The sequence below is a fragment of the Canis lupus genome, chromosome 10 (genome assembly GCF_003254725.2).
Source record: "Canis lupus dingo isolate Sandy chromosome 10, ASM325472v2, whole genome shotgun sequence".
NCBI lineage: Eukaryota > Metazoa > Chordata > Mammalia > Carnivora > Canidae > Canis > Canis lupus.
Window position 1 is genome coordinate 44,323,082 of NC_064252.1, and position 19,316 is coordinate 44,342,397.

Here is a 19,316-nt window from a genome sequence, read left to right on the forward strand (position 1 = left end):
AGCAGGCTCCATGCAGGGAGCCTGACGTGGGACTCGATCCCGGGTCTCCAGGATCATGCCCTGGGCCAAAGGCAGCGCTAAACCACTGAGCCACCCGGGCTGCCCATGAGTCTCTGTTTTCTAGCAAAACAGACAAAGCTCCTGATGGGTAGGGACCATGTTCTGGTCAGTTGTGCATTTCTCTCTCTCTTTTTTTAAGATTTTATGTATTTATTCATGAGAGACACAAACACACACACAGAGAGAGAGAGAGAAAGAGAGAGGCAGAGACACAGGCAGAGGGAGAAGCAGGCTCCATGCAGAGAGCCTGATGTGGGACTCAATCCCCGGGACTCCAGGATCACTCCCTGGGCCAAAGGCAAGTACTAAACCACTGAGCCACCCAGAGAGCCCCAGCTGTGCATTTCTCTACACATAACAGGCTGCTCACTCAAAAAGACAGTCACAGAATTTGTTGAATTCAATTAAAAGAGAAAACAGTATTTTTAAAAAGTCAATAGTTATTGCTAGGTGACATCTGAACCCAGATGTTCAAATAACACTATTCTTGCCCATTCTGCAATGAAACTATCAGAGGGAAAAAAGAGAAAGAGAGACCAAATAATAGCACTGAAACCTCCAAGGCTATTTAAGGAAGAATCACACCATGTTTAGACAGTGAAAATGACAACTATTTAAAATATATTTTAATGAGAACACTTTCTCACTACCTTTAAATGATTTATATTTTTTAATATGAAATTGCTCTGCAATTAGGACTTAACAGCTTCCTGATCTACAGGGTTTAGATGCCACCGCACTATTAATTCCCCAGTGCTCTTGAGGCACGTGTTAGACATGTCCTCCTCTGTTGGAAGTCCCTGTGGCAGCTTCAGGGGCTTGATCCTGTGACATAAGAATATGCTTTTAGAATCATACTAGGCAACAAACTGTTAAAAATAGCTGAAGTAATGAACAACAAACCTTATCAAATGCTTAACCACTTTCAGTTTTGCATTCACTGAAGGGATATTCTTGTGAACTTGAGGAGTATGTGCCTATAAAGAAAGGAAAAAATGTAATGGATCCGTTTCAAAGCAGATGATCCCATGTTGTCTGCAAAATGTTAAGATGAAGACTTATTCTGTCTAAATCAAAGTTTCAAATAAATTACACTTAAATAATACATTTAAAGAAAAGAAATAATAAAAATATACCTTTAAGTTTAAAAATTATAAAATTTAAAGCAAATTTAGGCAACACTTAAGAGGACTTAAATAGTTGCATACTTTTTCTAATCCAAGCATCTTTATTATATCTTTTTCCCAATATGGACGTCTCTTTGTACTTTTTATTCTGGTAACAATATGCAGTTTATGAGGGTGCTGTGGATCCCCACCATATTTTTCATGATCTGCAGGTGAAGGTTGAAATACCTAAGAAAGAAAAATTATAAACAGTAAATTTTCAATTTACACAGTTTCTGCATCTTTTTTCTTAAAAAAAAAAAACAAACAAAAACCAAAAAACCCAACCAAACAAAAACCCAAACAACTACATAATGATCTCATCTCAAATCTTTCTGTGATCCTCATCCTCAAATTGAACATTTATTTATACCAGTCTGATTACTTAGACAAACTCTAAGAATTTAGAAAATTCTTACTCTGAAAAATTCTGTACTCTGAAAAACATATCACATAGGCAACAGATTGTTTTATTTAAGAGTGAAGCAGGAGCAACCAGAGGACACTAAAGACTTCAAATGCCAGGACAATATATTAGCACTATGTAAGCTGGGTGTGGCTGTATCCCTCCCCTCCATTCAAGCAGGGGAACAAAAATTAGCGTAAAATGAAAATAACACGAGTATCATAAGAAAATAAGTACAGAGTACTTGAAGAGTACAGACAAATAAATGACTGCCTATGAAGGATTAGAAGCAGCTCCACAGAGCTGCCATTTGAACTGATTCTCTAAGAATCAAAATGTTCGAGTTAGCTATCCCAAGAAAAACTTCCCTAAGAACATAAAATGTACTGAATAAGAATGTACATGGTAACACTATTTGTAATACTGAAAAAACTAAAGGCCACATCCATGTTCCTCATGGAATAACTAAAAGAATTACAATGCATACATTCTAAATAAAACGAACAAACTAATGATAACAAATCCAAATAAAATATGATACAACTAAATAAATTATGATGTATCCCACGGGATACAATGCTGCCATTAAAACAAAAGGGTATACTATTTTAGCAGCTACTAATTTGAAGGATGGTCATAATACATTCTTGAGGAGAAAAAAATTCCACACAACCATGTGTAGTAGGATCTTGTATTTGTTTTATCTGTACCAAAATACATGGGTGTGTATATGTGATATATTACATAAATATCAAATTAAGAAATCATGTTATATACACACACACGTATGTATGTATAAACATCTCAAAGACATTAGATCAACAGTCATACCTCTGGGGAATTAGAACAAGGAAACACATACAAAATATGGTACTTTAGTCAAAAAGGGTATAATTTAATCATAAAAAATAATATTGTAGAAACTTATCCACTGAGAGAGTCCCATTATATTGCTAAATGAAGAAACCAACAAGAGAAGCATTATACATGAGATGATTCACATCTTTAGGAACCTACAACAAAATAGGATGTGGAGGGTAGGGTGTTGACAGTCTCCAGGTAGGTAAGATTAAGAGTGCATTTCAGTTCTTTTTGTTCCTTTGTATTTTCTAGGGGTTTTGAAGAGATGCAGGGTGAGAAGAATGGTGGCAGACAGAGAACGGGGCAGCCACACCAAAGAAAAGAAGATACAAAGAACCAGTGATCAAGAAACAGTGTAAAAAGCATCAAATATTTGGGAAAACTAAGTGATTCTGTGTAGCTGGAGTAGGAAAAAACCATGAAAAGCAATGTAGGGGATGAGGTTAAACTATTCAATTGTGCTGAGCCTGGCAGAGATTTTCAGAAGCTACTTAAGATTACAGATTTAAAGAAAACATGACTAAAGTTTTGAGAGACTCAGAAAGAATATACTCAGAAGAGGATAAAATGGGGTGGGAGTGGGAGTCTGGTACTAAGAAGCACTTGTAGCCGTGGTTCAGAAGCCTGAACTACAGCAGCTCCAACAGAAAAGGGACTCATCTGGGGACTCTGAGCAATAAAATTATAGATGGGTTTGTACTAGATGAAGGAATAGGAGGGGCTGAGATGGACTCAGGGGTCTCTGGTCTGGGAAATCAGGCAGAGGATGGTAGCATTAATTGGCATAACTAAGATAGGCCAAGTATCCTCTTTTGTTTGGTTGTTTAGAGATAAAGTAAGAAGATAAGTTTCATTTTAGATAGGTTTAACCTGAAATACCTGAGTTATCAAAGAACTGGGTCTAGGGATCATTTGAGAATATATGAATAGATTCAGAATACAGGCAAGTACTAGAGGTACACATCTCAAGAGTCATTTCCAGGGCAGCCCTGGTGGCGCAGCGGTTTAGCGCTGCCTGCAGCCCAAGGCGTGATCCTGAAGACCCAGGATCGAGTCCCATGTCAGGCTCTCTGTATGATGCCTGCTTCTCCCTCTGCTTGTGTCTCTGCCTCTCTCTCTCTCTCTCTCTGTCTGTCTCTATGAATAAATAAATAAAGTAAATAAAATCTTAAAAAAAAAAAAAAGTCATTTCCATGAAGTTTGAGTTTTCACATTTGCTACAGATGGCAATCAAAATCACTGCTTTGCACATTTTAAAGGAATGGTAATATTTGTATCTATGCTTTTATTCCAGAACTTTACAGACTAAGAAACAGGAAAAGATTTAAGACAATACAATTATGGGAAGGATAGCAGCTGAAAGGCCATACCTGAAAAACAAAGAGGTTTCTGATAAGAGAACATCAAGCATATTAAGGGTGTTGAAACAGTCAAAGTAACAGTCAACAGATCAATATTATTTGATCTTTAAGAAAAAGATCGGGGCACCTGGGTGCCTCAGTTGGTTAAGCATCTGCCTTTGGTTCAGGACATGATCCGAGAGTCCTGGGATTGAGTCCGGAGTCTGGCTCCTTGCTCAGTAGGGAGCTTGCTTCTCCCTCTGCCTCTTCCTCTGACTCATGTTCTCTCTCTAGCTTGTACTCTCTCTCAAGTAAATAAATAAAATCTTAAAAAAGAAAAGTTAAATCAATGGAGAATGGTGGTTGCCAGGGGCTGGGGGAAGGAGGGAATGGGTAGCTATTATTTAATGAGAACAGCGTTTCAGTATTGTAAGATGATGAATTCTGGAGATGGATGGTGGTGATGGCTCTGCAAGACAATATGACTGTATTTAATACCACTGAAACGGGGAGGAGCAAGATGGCGGAAGAGTAGGGTCTCCAAATCACCTGTCTCCACCAAATTACCTAGAAAACCTTCCAATCATCCTGAAAATCTATGAATTCGGCCTGAGAATTAAAGAGAGACCAGCTGGAATGCTACAGTGAGAAGAGTTCGCGCTTCTATCAAGGTAGGAAGACGGGGAAAAAGAAGTAAAGAAACAAAGGCCTCCAAGGGGGAGGGGCCCCGCGAGGAGCCGGGCTGAGGCCGGGGCGAGTGTCCCCAGGACAGGAGAGCCCCGTCCCGGAGACGCAGGAGCTGCACCGACCTTCCCGGGCGGAAAGGGGCTCGCAGGGAGTTGGACCAGGACCCAGGAGGGCGAGGATGCCCTCGGGTTCCCTGAGACAGTAACAGACCAACTGCGCGCCCAGGAGAGTGCGCCGAGCTCCCTAAGGGCTGCAGCGCGCACGGCGGGACCCGGCGGGACCCGGAGCAGCTCGGAGGGGCTCGGGCGGCGGCTCCGCGGAGGGGGCTGCACGGCCCCGGGAGCAGCTCGGAGGGGATTGGGCAGAGGAAGAGGCTCCGTGCGGAGGGGGCTGCGCGGTTCCAGGAGCAGCTCGGCAGCTCGGAGGGGCTCGGGCAGCAGCTCCGCGGAGGGGGTTGCGCGGCCCGGGAGCGCGAATCCAACAGCGCAGGCTCCGGAGCACAGGGCGCCGGGACACAGCCCAGGATCCGGCCTCCCCCGGGACAGGCAGAGGCCGGGAGGGTCCAGGACAGCAAGGACGCTCCTCCCCCGAGCTGAGCAGATCAGCGGCCCCGCCCCGGAGCCTCCAGGCCCTGCAGACGGAGTTCCTGCCGGAGCTGAATCCAGGTTTCCAGAGCTGCCCCGCCACTGGGGCTGTTCCTCCTGCGGCCTCACGGGGTAAACAACCCCCACTGAGCCCTGCACCAGGCAGGGGCACAGCAGCTCCCCCAACTGCTAACACCTGAAAATCAGCACAACAGGCCCCTCCCCCAGAAGACCAGCTAGACTGACAACTTCCAGGAGAAGCCAAGGGACTTAAAGTATACAGAATCAGAAGATACTCCCCGGTGGTTCTTTTTTTTTTTGTTTTGTTTTGTTTTGTTTTGCTTTTTGATTTGTTTCCTTCCCCCACCCCCTTTTTTTTCTCCTTTCTTTTTCTTTCTCTTTTTCTTTTTTTTTTTTTCGTTTTTTTTTCTTCCCTTTTTTTTTTCTCTTTCTCTTTTCTTTCCTTCTTTCTCTCCTCTCTTTTTCTCTTTTTCCCAATACAACTTGCTTTTGGCCACTCTGCACTAAGCAAAATGACTAGAAGGAAAACCTCACCTCAAAAGAAAGAATCAGAAACAGTCCTCTCTCCCACAGAGTTACAAAATCTGGATTACAATTCAATGTCAGAAAGCCAATTCAGAAGCACTATTATACAGCTACTGGTGGCTCTAGAAAAAAGTATAAAGGACTCAAGAGACTTCATGACTGCAGAATTTAGAGCTAATCAGGCAGAAATTAAAAATCAATTGAATGAGATGCAATCCAAACTAGAAGTCCTAACGACGAGGGTTAACGAGGTGGAAGAACGAGTGAGTGACATAGAAGACAAGTTGATGGCAAAGAGGGAAACTGAGGAAAAAAGAGACAAACAATTAAAAGACCATGAGGATAGATTAAGGGAAATAAACGACAGCCTGAGGAAGAAAAACCTACGTTTAATTGGGGTTCCCGAGGGCGCCGAAAGGGACAGAGGGCCAGAATATGTATTTGAACAAATTCTAGCTGAAAACTTTCCTAATCTGGGAAGGGAAACAGGCATTCAGATCCAGGAAATATAGAGATCCCCCCTAAAATCAATAAAAACCGTTCAACACCTCGACATTTAATAGTGAAGCTTGCAAATTCCAAAGATAAAGAGAAGATCCTTAAAGCAGCAAGAGACAAGAAATCCCTGACTTTTATGGGGAGGAGTATTAGGGTAACAGCAGACCTCTCCACAGAGACCTGGCAGGCCAGAAAGGGCTGGCAGGATATATTCAGGGTCCTAAATGAGAAGAACATGCAACCAAGAATACTTTATCCAGCAAGCTCTCATTCAAAATGGAAGGAGAGATAAAGAGCTTCCAAGACAGGCAGCAACTAAAAGAATATGTGACCTCCAAACCAGCTCTGCAAGAAATTTTAAGGGGGACTCTTAAAATTCCCCTTTAAGAAGAAGTTCAGTGGAACAGTCCACAAAAACAAGGACTGAATAGATATCATGATGACACTAAACTCATATCTCTCAATAGTAACTCTGAATGTGAACGGGCTTAATGACCCTATCAAAAGGCGCAGGGTTTCAGACTGGATAAAAAAGCAGGACCCATCTATTTGCTGTCTACAAGAGACTCATTTTAGACAGAAGGACACCTACAGCCTGAAAATAAAAGGTTGGAGAACCATTTACCATTCGAATGGTCCTCAAAAGAAAGCAGGGGTAGCCATCCTTATATCAGATAAACTAAAATTTACCCCAAAGACTGTAGTGAGAGATGAAGAGGGACACTATCTCATACTTAAAGGATCTATTCAAAGAGAACTTAACAATCCTCAATATATATGCCCCGAATGTGGGAGCTGCCAAATATATAAATCAATTATTAACCAAAGTGAAGAAATACTTAGATAATAATACACTTATACTTGGTGACTTCAATCTAGCTCTTTCTATACTCGATAGGTCTTCTAAGCACAACATCTCCAAAGAAACGAGAGCTTTAAATGATACACTGGACCAGATGGATTTCACAGATATCTACAGAACTTTACATCCAAACTCAACTGAATACACATTCTTCTCAAGCGCACATGGAACTTTCTCCAGAATAGACCACATATTGGGTCACAAATCGGGTCTGAACCGATACCAAAAGATTGGGATTGTCCCCTGCATATTCTCAGACCATAATGCCTTGAAATTAGAACTAAATCACAACAAGAAGTTTGGAAGGACCTCAAACACGTGGAGGTTAAGGACCATCCTGCTAAAAGATAAAAGGGTCAACCAGGAAATTAAGGAAGAATTAAAAAGATTCATGGAAACTAATGAGAATGAAGATACAACCGTTCAAAATCTTTGCGATGCAGCAAAAGCAGTCCTAAGGGGGAAATACATCGCAATACAAGCATCCATTCAAAAACTGGAGAGAACTCAATTACAAAAGCTAACCTTACACATAAAGGAGCTAGAGAAAAAACAGCAAATAGATCCTACACCCAAGAGAAGAAGGGAGTTAATAAAGATTCGAGCAGAACTCAACGAAATCGAGACCAGAAGAACTGTGGAACAGATCAACAAAACCAGGAGTTGGTTCTTTGAAAGAATTAACAAGATAGATAAACCATTAGCCAGCCTTATTAAAAAGAAGAGAGAGAAGACTCAAATTAATAAAATCATGAATGAGAAAGGAGAGATCACTACCAACACCAAGGAAATACAAACGATTTTAAAAACATATTATGAACAGCTATACGCCAATAAATTAGGCAATCTAGAAGAAATGGACGCATTCCTGGAAAGCCACAAACTACCAAAACTGGAACAGGAAGAAATAGAAAACCTGAACAGGCCAATAACCAGGGAGGAAATTGAAGCAGTCATCAAAAACCCCCCAAGACACAAGAGTCCAGGGCCAGATGGCTTCCCAGGGGAATTTTATCAAACGTTTAAAGAAGAAACCATACCTATTCTCCTAAAGCTGTTTGGAAAGATAGAAAGAGAGGGAGTACTTCCAAATTCGTTCTATGAGGCCAGCATCACCTTAATTCCAAAACCAGACAAAGACCCCACCAAAAAGGAGAATTACAGACCAATATCTCTGATGAACATGGATGCAAAAATTCTCAACAAGATACTGGCCAATAGGATCCAACAGTACATTAAGAAAATTATTCACCATGACCAAGTAGGATTTATCCCTGGGACACAAGGCTGGTTCAACACCCGTAAAACAATCAATGTGATTCATCATATCAGCAAGAGAAAAACCAAGAACCATATGATCCTCTCATTGGATGCAGAGAAAGCATTTGACAAAATACAGCATCCATTCCTGATCAAAACTCTTCAGAGTGTAGGGATAGAGGGAACATTCCTCGACATCTTAAAAGCCATCTATGAAAAGCCCACAGCAAATATCATTCTCAATGGGGAAGCACTGGGAGCCTTTCCCCTAAGATCAGGAACAAGACAGGGATGTCCACTCTCACCACTGCTGTTCAACATAGTACTGGAAGTCCTAGCCTCAGCAATCAGACAACAAAAAGACATTAAAGGCATTCAAATTGGCAAAGAAGAAGTCAAACTCTCCCTCTTCGCCGATGACATGATACTCTACATAGAAAACCCAAAAGTCTCCACCCCAAGATTGATAGAACTCATACAGCAATTCGGTAGCGTGGCAGGATACAAAATCAATGCCCAGAAGTCAGTGGCATTTCTATACACTAACAATGAGACTGAAGAAAGAGAAATTAAGGAGTCAATCCCATTTACAATTGCACCCAAAAGCATAAGATACCTAGGAATAAACCTAACCAAAGAGGTAAAGGATCTATACCCTCAAAACTATAGAACACTTCTGAAAGAAATGGAGGAAGACACAAAGAGATGGAAAAATATTCCATGCTCATGGATTGGCAGAATTAATATTGTGAAAATGTCAATGTTACCCAGGGCAATATACACGTTTAATGCAATCCCTATCAAAATACCATGGACTTTCTTCAGAGAGTTAGAACAAATTATTTTAAGATTTGTGTGGAATCAGAAAAGACCCCGAATAGCCAGGGGAATTTTAAAAAAGAAAACCATATCTGGGGGCATCACAATGCCAGATTTCAGGTTGTACTACAAAGCTGTGGTCATCAAGACAGTGTGGTACTGGCACAAAAACAGACACATAGATCAGTGGAACAGAATAGAGAATCCAGAAGTGGACCCTGAACTTTATGGGCAACTAATATTTGATAAAGGAGGAAAGACTATCCATTGGAAGAAAGACAGTCTCTTCAATAAATGGTGCTGGGAAAATTGGACATCCACATGCAGAAGAATGAAACTAGACCACTCTCTTTCACCATACACAAAGATAAACTCAAAATGGATGAAAGATCTAAATGTGAGACAAGATTCCATCAAAATCCTAGAGAAGAACACAGGCAACACCCTTTTTGAACTCGGCCATAGTAACTTCTTGCAAGATACATCCACGAAGGCAAAAGAAACAAAAGCAAAAATGAACTATTGGGACCATCAAGATAAGAAGCTTTTGCACAGCAAAGGATACAGTCAACAAAACTCAAAGACAACCTACAGAATGGGAGAAGATATTTGCAAAGGACATATCAGATAAAGGGCTAGTTTCCAAGATCTATAAAGAACTTATTAAACTCAACACCAAAGAAACAAACAATCCAATCATGAAATGGGCAAAAGACATGAACAGAAATCTCACAGAGGAAGACATAGACATGGCCAACATGCACCTGAGAAAATGCTCTGCATCACTTGCCATCAGGGAAATACAAATCAAAACCACAATGAGATACCACCTCACACCAGTGAGAATGGGGAAAATTAACAAGGCAGGAAACAACAAATGTTGGAGAGGATGTGGAGAAAAGGGAACCCTCATACACTGTTGGTGGGAATGTGAACTGGTGCAGCCACTCTGGAAAACTGTGTGGAGGTTCCTCAAACAGTTAAAAATATACCTGCCCTACGACCCAGCAATTGCACTGTTGGGGATTTACCCCAAAGATACAGATGCAATGAAACGCCGGGACACCTGCACCCCGATGTTTATAGCAGCAATGGCCACGATAGCCAAAGTGTGGAAGGAGCCTCGGTGTCCAACGAAAGATGAATGGATAAAGAAGATGTGGTTTATGTATACAATGGAATATTACTCAGCTATTAGAAATGACAAATACCCACCATTTGCTTCAACGTGGATGGAACTGGAGGGTGTTATGCTGAGTGAAGTAAGCCAGTCGGAGAAGGACAAACATTATATGTTCTCATTCATTTGGGGAATATAAATAATAGTGAAAGGGAATATAAGGGAAGGGGGAAGAAATGTGTGGGAAATATCAGAAAGGGAGACAGAACGTAAAGACTGCTAACTCTGGGAAATGAACTAAGGGTGGTAGAAGGGGAGGAGGGCGGGGGGTGGGAGTGAATGGGTGACGGGCACTGGGGGTTATTCTGTATGTTAGTAAATTGAACACCAATAAAAAATAAATTAAAAAAAAATACCACTGAAACATATACTTACAATGGTTAAGAAAGTACATTTTACATATATTTTGCTGCAGCACAAAAAATTAGGGGGAAAAAACACACAAAAAAAACCCAAGCTTTAAAAACTAAATGTCTTTTCCATATATACCATCAACTGCATAATTACATTCTTAGGTATTTACCTCAAATGAGTTAAAAACTTATGCCCACACAAAAACCCACATGCAAATGTTTACAGCAGCTTTATTCACTACTGCCAAAAATTGGAAGCAATTAAGATGTCCTTCAGTAGGTGAATGGCTAAACAAACTATGGTATATCCATACAACCAAATGTTATTTGTAGTAAAAAGAAATGAGTTGCACAGGCATAAAACTCAGGTTATAAAAATATAGTTTTCATTATTTCTATAACCTTGTTTGATTTCTGAGTCTCCAGTTACTTTAATGGAAAAGAACTTGATCTAATTCATGTTTTTCCTTAATTCTATCCAGCTTTTTTTAGTTAACTCATGATTTATCATTCTTTTGATTACATATAGTTAACAAATACATAAAAAGCTATCAATCATGGTGGTAAGACATTAAGACATCACATGGCATACTGCTATGTAAACATAGCCAGTGTGAAAGAGCTACATACTGTAGGATTCCAACTATATGATATTCTGGGAAAGGCAAAACTATAAAGACAGTCATTAAAAATGTCAGTAGTTGCTATAAGTTGAGAGATGAGAGGGAGGGATGAACAGGTGAAGCACAGAGGATTTTTAGGGCAGTGAAACTATTTGTATGATACCCTAATAACACAGGATACTGTGTATTTGTCAAAAGTCATAAAATGTATAGCACTGACAGTAAACTCTGACACAATCTAAGAATTTTGGTTAATAATAATCTGTTAAAAAAACAATCTGTTAATACTGGTCCATAAATTCTAATAAATGTATTAGAATGTTAATTATGTTAACAATTAAAACATTAATTATAGGGTAAACTATATATGTTGGGGGAGGAAGTAAACAGGAACTCTCTGTACTTTCTGTTCAGTTTTTCTAAGAGATAAAAGCTGCTCTAAGAAACTACTCTAAGAAATAAAGTCATTTAAAAAAATGAAACAAAATAAAAATCAATAGAATGCTTAGCTAGTGTTTTCTGAAAGAATGATATGTACACATAAATCTAGCAGGAAAAATCAAAGATTCCAAGTTGCAATAGTCAATACAGAAAGTGAACACAGAGCTACAATGACAGTGTCTGAGCAGGAAGAAGGCTCATTGTTTTCTGAGGACAATAGTGATTGAAAACACAAAGTATTAAGGCAAAAAAACCCAAGCAGGAATAAACAAATTCTAAGATGATAAAAACCTACTACTACAAAGGCCAGTGGCACATTTTTTAAAAAAAAGTCATTATTGGCACATTTTTTTAAAAAAGTCATTATTTAGATAAATTCTACCGCCAACATCCAGAAATAATTTAACATAAAAGTTTTCAATATTACAAAAGTAGGTACCTTTTAAACCATCGCATGCTTAAAAAAATAGTAATACTAAAAAAACCACCCCAAACCCTTCTTACTTTATCCGGAATTCTTGACTTTGTAAATTTGTGACGAATCCAGTCCGTACAAATAAGAGGCTCTACACCTTTTGTCACGGTCTAAAGCATGAAATAAAACAATTTTTTAAGAACTCTGGTTAATGCAGAAATCCATACCCATCAATTTGTAGGTGACAAAAGTCACATTAGAAAGCAAAAAGCATGTAAATACATACTTTTCCATGTTTTTATTTAAATTCCAGTTTCTTTACATACAGTGCAATATTAGTTTCAGATGTGGAATTTAGTGAATTCACCACTTAACACACAACAGTTGGTGCTCATCACAAGTGCCCTCCTTAATCCCCATCACCCATTCAGCCCATGTTTTTCCCCTGGCAGCAACCCATAGTTTGTTCTCTATAGAGTCTGTTTTCTGGTTTGCCCTCTCTTTTTCTTTTTGCCCCTATGTTCATCTGTCTTGTTTCTTAAACTCCACATATGAATGAAATACAGACTTCTTGAACAGGAGTTTGGAATATTTTTCTGTATAGGGCCAGACAGGAAATATTTCCAGCTTTGGGCTGTCCAGTTTCCATTGCTGACTTTCAACTCTGCCTTGGTAGGGCAAAAGGGGCCCCCGAACAACAAGGATGGGGGGGTGGCTACATTCCGATGAAACTTGGTTTACAAAAAAACAGGTGGCAGACTGAATCTGATCTGCAGATGTTGTTTGCCAACCCCTGCTCTACACAATGTGCAATAAATCACCTTCAACAATACAATGTAAAAGGAAATGAGTTTCTGGTTTTCTTTCTAGTCCCTACAATGCCATCACTCTTTGTTCCTATCTCTTGTTCCCTTTCTATAATCTTTCAGTCCCCTTGCTCTCAGTCTGCTACAGAAAAAGGAAATAATACTGACCAACAGAATTAATCTAAGGTTAAGGTAATGCATGTAAAGCATCCATAGCCAGCAGGAGGTCTGAACAGATTAGGCTGAGCTGCTGCAATTTGTGTAAGAAAGACTAGAAGGAAATATATGAAAATACAAGCATTAATGGTCTCTGGGAGAATGCTTTTCTTCTTTCTGCTCTTTCATAGTGTTCTATTTTTCTATAATTGAAAATATACTTTTTTTCAGAATTAAAGACAAAAAAACCTTAAAACTTTAAAAAATTAAGGGGAATCAACACTGGCCATTTTTACTAGCATGTTCTCTGGGAAAAGATCTTTTGTTATTTCAAATCTTTAGTGATAAAAGAGCAGATAAATCATAAAAAAAAGTTGGCTCTTAACATTAAATAAAAACTTAATACACAAAAAAAAACTTATGCAGTTTAACTTGCCTGTTTGTTTTGTTAATCACAAGAGAAAAAAATAGTTATTAAGGAATTAAAATAAGATAATATTTGAAAAGAAACACTTACTTGGAGTCGGCCTGGGGGCCTCCGAACTATTGAGTGCAAAATCCCTGCCATGGTTGTGCTGACCTTTCTCTTCAGGGGCTATGACAAGCAGAAATAGATCTGTGGGTCAAATGTGTCTTGGAAATGGACAGGTGCCCACTTCAGTACTATTAAAAAACTAAACAACAAGTTAATTATAAAACTTATAGTTTAACAGTAAAATCTTATTATTTTAATACAATAAATAATAAATGTCTTATTTGGAGTTCAGCAAAACCATAGGTAGTAATCATATATTAACCACAACTCATTTTTGCCAAATGAGTTAGAAGCTAGGTTGACTCAACAAAAATGGGCAAAGGAGGTTACTATTGTTTAAAATTTTTTCTTCAACAATGAGCACAAAGAATGTTTTGTTATAGAATCACAAAAAATGAAAGGGCTAGAAGCACTGAAGAAATCCAGACCCCTTGAACTAGATTTAACAACCTTCTTATCTCATGTATGTGGAGAATGAAAATTCAATCATTTACCCAAGGGCATCCAAGGAATATAGTCTGGAACCCAATTCTCCTAATTCCCAATCCAGCGTATTCTCACTAAATCATAACACCTTTGTATTAAAAAGTAAGCTGTAACTTTCTTTTTTTTGCATGTTTGTATTTTTAAACTATTCTTAACAAATATGCATTGCTTCTAGGATGTAAAAAAATTATGTTTTTTGAGTCGCACAACTACAACCTACTATACTGATGTATACTGAAAACAGAAAGATTAGGTTTATGAACTACATGTTTATTTTGGGTAGGTCACTTAATTTGTGTGCTTCAGTTTTTTCCCAAAAGAATGAAAATAATATCTATCTTGCAAATGAGTTATTCTGAAAACACCTAAGACAGTATTTAGCACATAGGAAGCCCTCAATAAATGGTACTTATACTATGATAAAATTATTAAATTATCACAAAGCTGTAATAAGAATATCCTAATGCACCAAAATAGGATATAATGCTGTATTTCAGTGAATCCACCAGATTCTGGCTCACTCAAGCTCTTCAAGCCTTTTCTGTGATATGGACAAAGTGATGAAGTTGTCGGAATCAAAGGAGGATGTTTCATTAAAAGGGCCAGACTTTAGAAAAATTTTCAGCAACTGAACCACTCTCTCAAAATTAACTACGTATCAGTTTTAGAAGAGTTAACTACTAAATCCTTAGTGCCATGAAAGCCAGAATTTTGTCTTGTTCAGTTTTTACTCTCAGCATCTAGCAGAGTATCTGATGAATAGTAGGCAACCAGTGTTTATGAATGTCTGAATCAATTAATGGATTAGATCTATGGTCTGCTCAACTCAGAATTCAGAAGTACATCAAAATTTCACAACTCTCATTCAGACTTCAAACATTACCATACAATTTAACAACTTCTAGTTCAAATCAACATCTAGTCAAACCATCAGCCATTGCTTGGCTGGTTGTTTAAATACATTTTGTATCAAGGCTTCCTTAGAAGAGACGCTTATTTAATCCTCTGGCCTCCAATCAAATAGGTAATGATAAAGTATTTTCTTTACCATATTTCTTCAAGTTAAACATAATAGACTAACACAACTCATTTGGCCTCACACTTTGTTAGTCTTTTTCTTACCACTTAAATTTCAACAAAAGCCTCCTCATGGCCTTCTGGCTTCCATTCCAACTTCCCTAAAGTCTCTTTTCCATGACAGCAATCATCTCATTAAAATCCTAAATCTGGGATCCCTGGGTGGCGCAGCGGTTTGGCGCCTGCCTTTGGCCCAGGGCGCAATCCTGGAGACCCGGGATCGAATCCCACATCGGGCTCCCGGTGCATGGAGCCTGCTTCTCCCTCTGCCTGTGTCTCTGCCTCTCTCTCTCTCTCTCTCTGTGTGACTATCATAAATAAATAAAAATTTAAAAAAATAAATAAAATAAAATCCTAAATCTGATCATGTCAACTCTTCTCAAAACCTCCAACTGCTGGAGTAAGAAGTAACATACAAGCCAAGAGGAGAAAGCAAGAATAACCCATGTGATCCAATGGCACAGGATTCGAGTTCAAGTTCATGGTTAGCTAAATAGAGAGACTGATGGATCTAGAAAATAATCACAGACACGTATGTATACGTGGGTTAGCTCTGTTAGCTAACAAGAGCAAAAACCAATGGCGTCCCAATAGCAATGAGTACACCCAACACCTGATCTTAGTATTCTCTAATAAAAGAAACCAGGCCTCTGTGGAGAAATGGCTGATTGTAGGGCTACAGCGGGGAATATACAAAGATGAGCTTGGAGCATCTTGTAACACTTGAAAGGAACTACTCAAAAGTCAAAATGATGGGAGAATGTCAAAGGGACATAGGACCATGTCAAAGAGCTCCTAATGGCTAAGGCTAGACCAATATAAGCAACAAAGAAGTAATAAAGTATTGGCTTATAGTCCAAACCATAAAATCATGATTACATAGTCATATAAATAAATGAAGAAGTAAATTAATGGTAGAGAAGAAACAAACCGCTCTTACACAAGAATTCCAAATAACTTAGGCAGATAATTCCCTCTCAAAGAGGTGGAGCAAAACCATTCATCTCTTTCTCTCTCTTTAAGATTTTATTTATTCATGAGAAGCTGAGAGAGAGAAAGAGAGAGAGAGAGAAAGGCAGAGACCTAGGCAGAGGGAGAAGCAGGCTCTATGCAAGGAGCCCGATGTGGGACTCGATGTGGGGACTCGGGGATCACGCCCTTGGCCAAAGGCAGACGCTCAATTGCTGAGCCACCTAGGTGTCCCTAAAACCATTCATCTCTTAAGTATGGGCTATGCTTAATAACTTGCTCCCAGAGAAAAGCATAGAAAGGAGAAAAAAATAACTGTGTACTAGAGAAACCTCACACTGTGTCAGCCAGATGATTATGGTTTATATCAACTGAGATAAAAGTCAAGTTGATAGCATGCACCCTTGATATGATGGAATGGGAATGGCACTTCGTGTCTGTGTTCTTCCCCCAAACCCCGAACACCAGGCTGAGAGGAAAACATCAAACTCCATTTGATGGACGTTGTGGAAAATATCTGACCAGTATCTCTTCAAATTGAGTGCCTTTAAACTGTCAAGGTCACCAAAAACAGGGAAAGTGAGAAACTGCCATAGTCAAGAGAAGCCTAAGGAGACATGATGGCTAAATGGGATTCTGAAAGAGTAAAAGGACATTTAGTAAATACTAAGAAATTCAAATGAATTATGTTAGTTAACAATGTATCAATATTGGTTCATCAATTATAACATATGTACCATACTAATGTAAGATGTTAATAAAAGGGGAAATCAGGTGTGGGGTATATATAGGAACTCTGTACTAGCTTCACAACTTTTCTATAAAATCTATATTATTCCAAAAAAGTTTATTGATTAAAATAACAAAAAGCTCTAATGCATTGGAGCGACAGCCAGTCCTCAGCCTCCACTTCTAGGACCTCACCTCCAATCACTCTTAATACACATACTGGTCCCCTTCCAGGCCCTAGAAGTTGCCAGGCACTCCTTTGGACTGGCAGTTCTTTCTCCTGGAATGCTCTTGATATTCACAAAGTTAATTTCTCTTACCTCTTTCAATTTTTGGCTCGAATCTTTTCTCAGTAGGGTCTATCCTTATTCCATTACTTAACAGTTTGACCCACCTCAAAATTGTCAAGACTCCTTCTTATACCACCTGATTTTCTTTCCATAGCACTTAACAGTTTGTTAGGTTTTTGTTTACTGTCTCCACCCAGTAACATGTTCATTCTGCAAGGACAATGATTTTTAAATTCTGTTTTTGGTCTGCCCCATCTATTCAGATGTATCCCAAGCACATACCTAAAGCATATACCTGTCCTGTACTAGGCACTCAATCAGTTTTCACTGAATTTAGTTTAATTTACAGACTTGAGAAGGTGCAACACTCGCCGTGCCTGGGTGGCTCAGTGGTTGAGCGACTGCCTTTGGCTCAGGTCATGATCCAGGGTCCTGGGATGGAGACATGCATCAGGTTCCCCACAAGAAGCCTGCTTCTCCCTGTCTATGTCTCTGCCTCTCTCTCATGAATAAATAAATAAAATCTTAAAAAAAAAAAAAGGTGACAGTCAAAAATTCTAAGTTTTAATAAAAAGTAAAGGTTATTGTCAATAAGGCACAAAACTCTTGGATCTTGAAATAACTATACTGTTTCCTAATGTACAATAACTTTTCTTGTACAGGTGCAAAAGAAGGAAAAAAATGCATCATGAGAAGTATGATCGCTTTAACATTAAAAAAAAAAAATGTCTGTGAGGGCAGCCCCGGTGGCTCTGCGGTTTAGCACCGCCTTCAGCCCAGGGTGTGATTCTGGAGTCCTGGGATCAAGTCCCACGTCGGGTTCCCTGCATGGAGCCTGCTTCTCCCTCTCCCTTTGTCTCTGCCTCTCTCTCTCTCTGTGTCTCTCATGAATAAATAAATAAAATAAAATAAAATAAAATAAAAAGAAACTTGAAATTAAAAAAAAAAAAAGTCTGTGAATGAATGGTGGCAAGTATTCCATTTTTGCCAGAAGTTTGTCGCTGGGAACGCTGTGGTGTCAGACGTGGTCTGATTTTCCTACTGGATTCTGAGTTTGCGGGTCGCAGTCTCCTAGGTGGTCCTGCGCCCGGGGAACCGTCCCGGGGTCAAGCGGATCCTACTTCCCAGCTCCGGAGCCACGCAGCCCGACTCTGGGAGCCCGAGGGCCGAGCCACCCAGGCAGGACCCCCCTAGTGGGAGAGGAATGTGTGTGTAAACACAGACAAACTCTGGAAGGCTATCAGTAAAATGCTAACATACCCCTGGGGGGTGAGGCTATCAAGGTGATTTTCCGCTTGGCTCCCAGTTGTCTGAACAGTTTCATGTATCTATTTAATGACAAAAGGAGGGAAAACATTACCGGAAATGCACAACACGGAATTTCTCTTTCAATAAACCGGAAGGCAGTAAGTATCTCTTCTTTTAATTGCTAATGCCTAACAAGTCATAGGCAGCCCTCATCCTCATCAGCACCTCTTGGGAAAAATACAAAGCAGAACAGACAGCTCTGGGTAGGTGGCGATCAAGAAACATGGTTGCAAAATTACAGCTTTTGGTGAAACGGCATATATTTTAACTGCCAACCTCGGAAGATTTTTGCCTTCTAAAATGCAATTAGGAAAGCTTTTATCTTCATTAACAAAAAATTCAGCTTACGCCGATCCGCAGCGGAAAAAACGAAAATAATAAAACAGAAGCACAGAAACTAAGACGAACGCGACTTCCCTCTCCCACTGGGGGTCCTGCCTGGGCGGCTCGGCCCTCGGGCTCCCACAGTCGGGGCCCACTAGCCGCGTGGCTCCGGAGCTGGGAAGTAGGATGCTCGACCCCGGGACGGTACCCGGGCGCAGGCCCACCTAGGAGACTGCGACCCGCAAACTCAGAATCCAGTAGGAAAATCAGCCCGGATCGGAGACCACAGCGTTCCCAGGGACATACTCCTGGCAAAAATGCAATACTTGCCACCATTCGTTCCCCTCTCACCAGCTACGGCTAAACGTGCTCAGCCTGAACTTGACTCACCGAGGAAAGGAGGACAGAGGAAGGACCACCTGGGGCTACCCGCGAACCCAACCGTCCGTCCCACTGCGCGCCGACAGCAAAACCGTGCACTTCCGTTCCGGCCACGCCCCGCCCACTCAAGAGGCACCGAAAGAGTGCGCAGGCG

The 19,316-nt window shown here is 40.0% G+C and overlaps 1 protein-coding gene across 4 annotated transcripts; it reads right to left on the reverse strand.

Moving 5' to 3' along the window:
- Positions 1-660: 660 nt before the first annotated feature.
- MRPL30 (mitochondrial ribosomal protein L30) lies at positions 661-19,314 on the reverse strand. Of its 4 annotated transcripts, none has more exons than XM_025464382.3 (7): positions 19,172-19,300; positions 18,410-18,477; positions 13,581-13,658; positions 12,191-12,271; positions 1,269-1,415; positions 964-1,037; positions 661-885 (listed from the first exon to the last, which is right to left on the reverse strand). In XM_025464382.3, the coding sequence occupies exons 3-7, from the start codon at positions 13,629-13,631 to the stop codon at positions 753-755; spliced, it is 486 nt and encodes a 161-aa protein (XP_025320167.1). In that variant the 5' UTR covers positions 13,632-13,658; positions 18,410-18,477; positions 19,172-19,300; the 3' UTR covers positions 661-752. The 4 variants fall into 4 exon arrangements, with proteins under 4 accessions (XP_025320167.1, XP_025320177.1, XP_048971428.1 ...); XM_025464392.3 differs by lacking the exon at positions 18,410-18,477 and adding an exon at positions 17,445-17,581 and having other exon boundaries at positions 19,172-19,296; XM_049115471.1 differs by lacking the exon at positions 18,410-18,477 and adding an exon at positions 17,432-17,581 and having other exon boundaries at positions 19,172-19,296.
- Positions 19,315-19,316: the final 2 nt, after the last annotated feature.

Coding starts and splice junctions, on each gene's coding strand:
- MRPL30 (XM_025464371.2), bottom strand. CDS start 13,631: ATGGCAGGGATTTTGCACTCAATAGTTCGGAGGCCCCCAGGCCGACTC. Junction 12,272..13,580: donor GGCCCCCAGGCCGACTCCAA/GTAAGTGTTTCT, acceptor TTCATGCTTTAG/ACCGTGACAAAAGGTGTAGA. Junction 886..963: donor GTGGTTAAGCATTTGATAAG/GTTTGTTGTTCA, acceptor CTTATGTCACAG/GATCAAGCCCCTGAAGCTGC.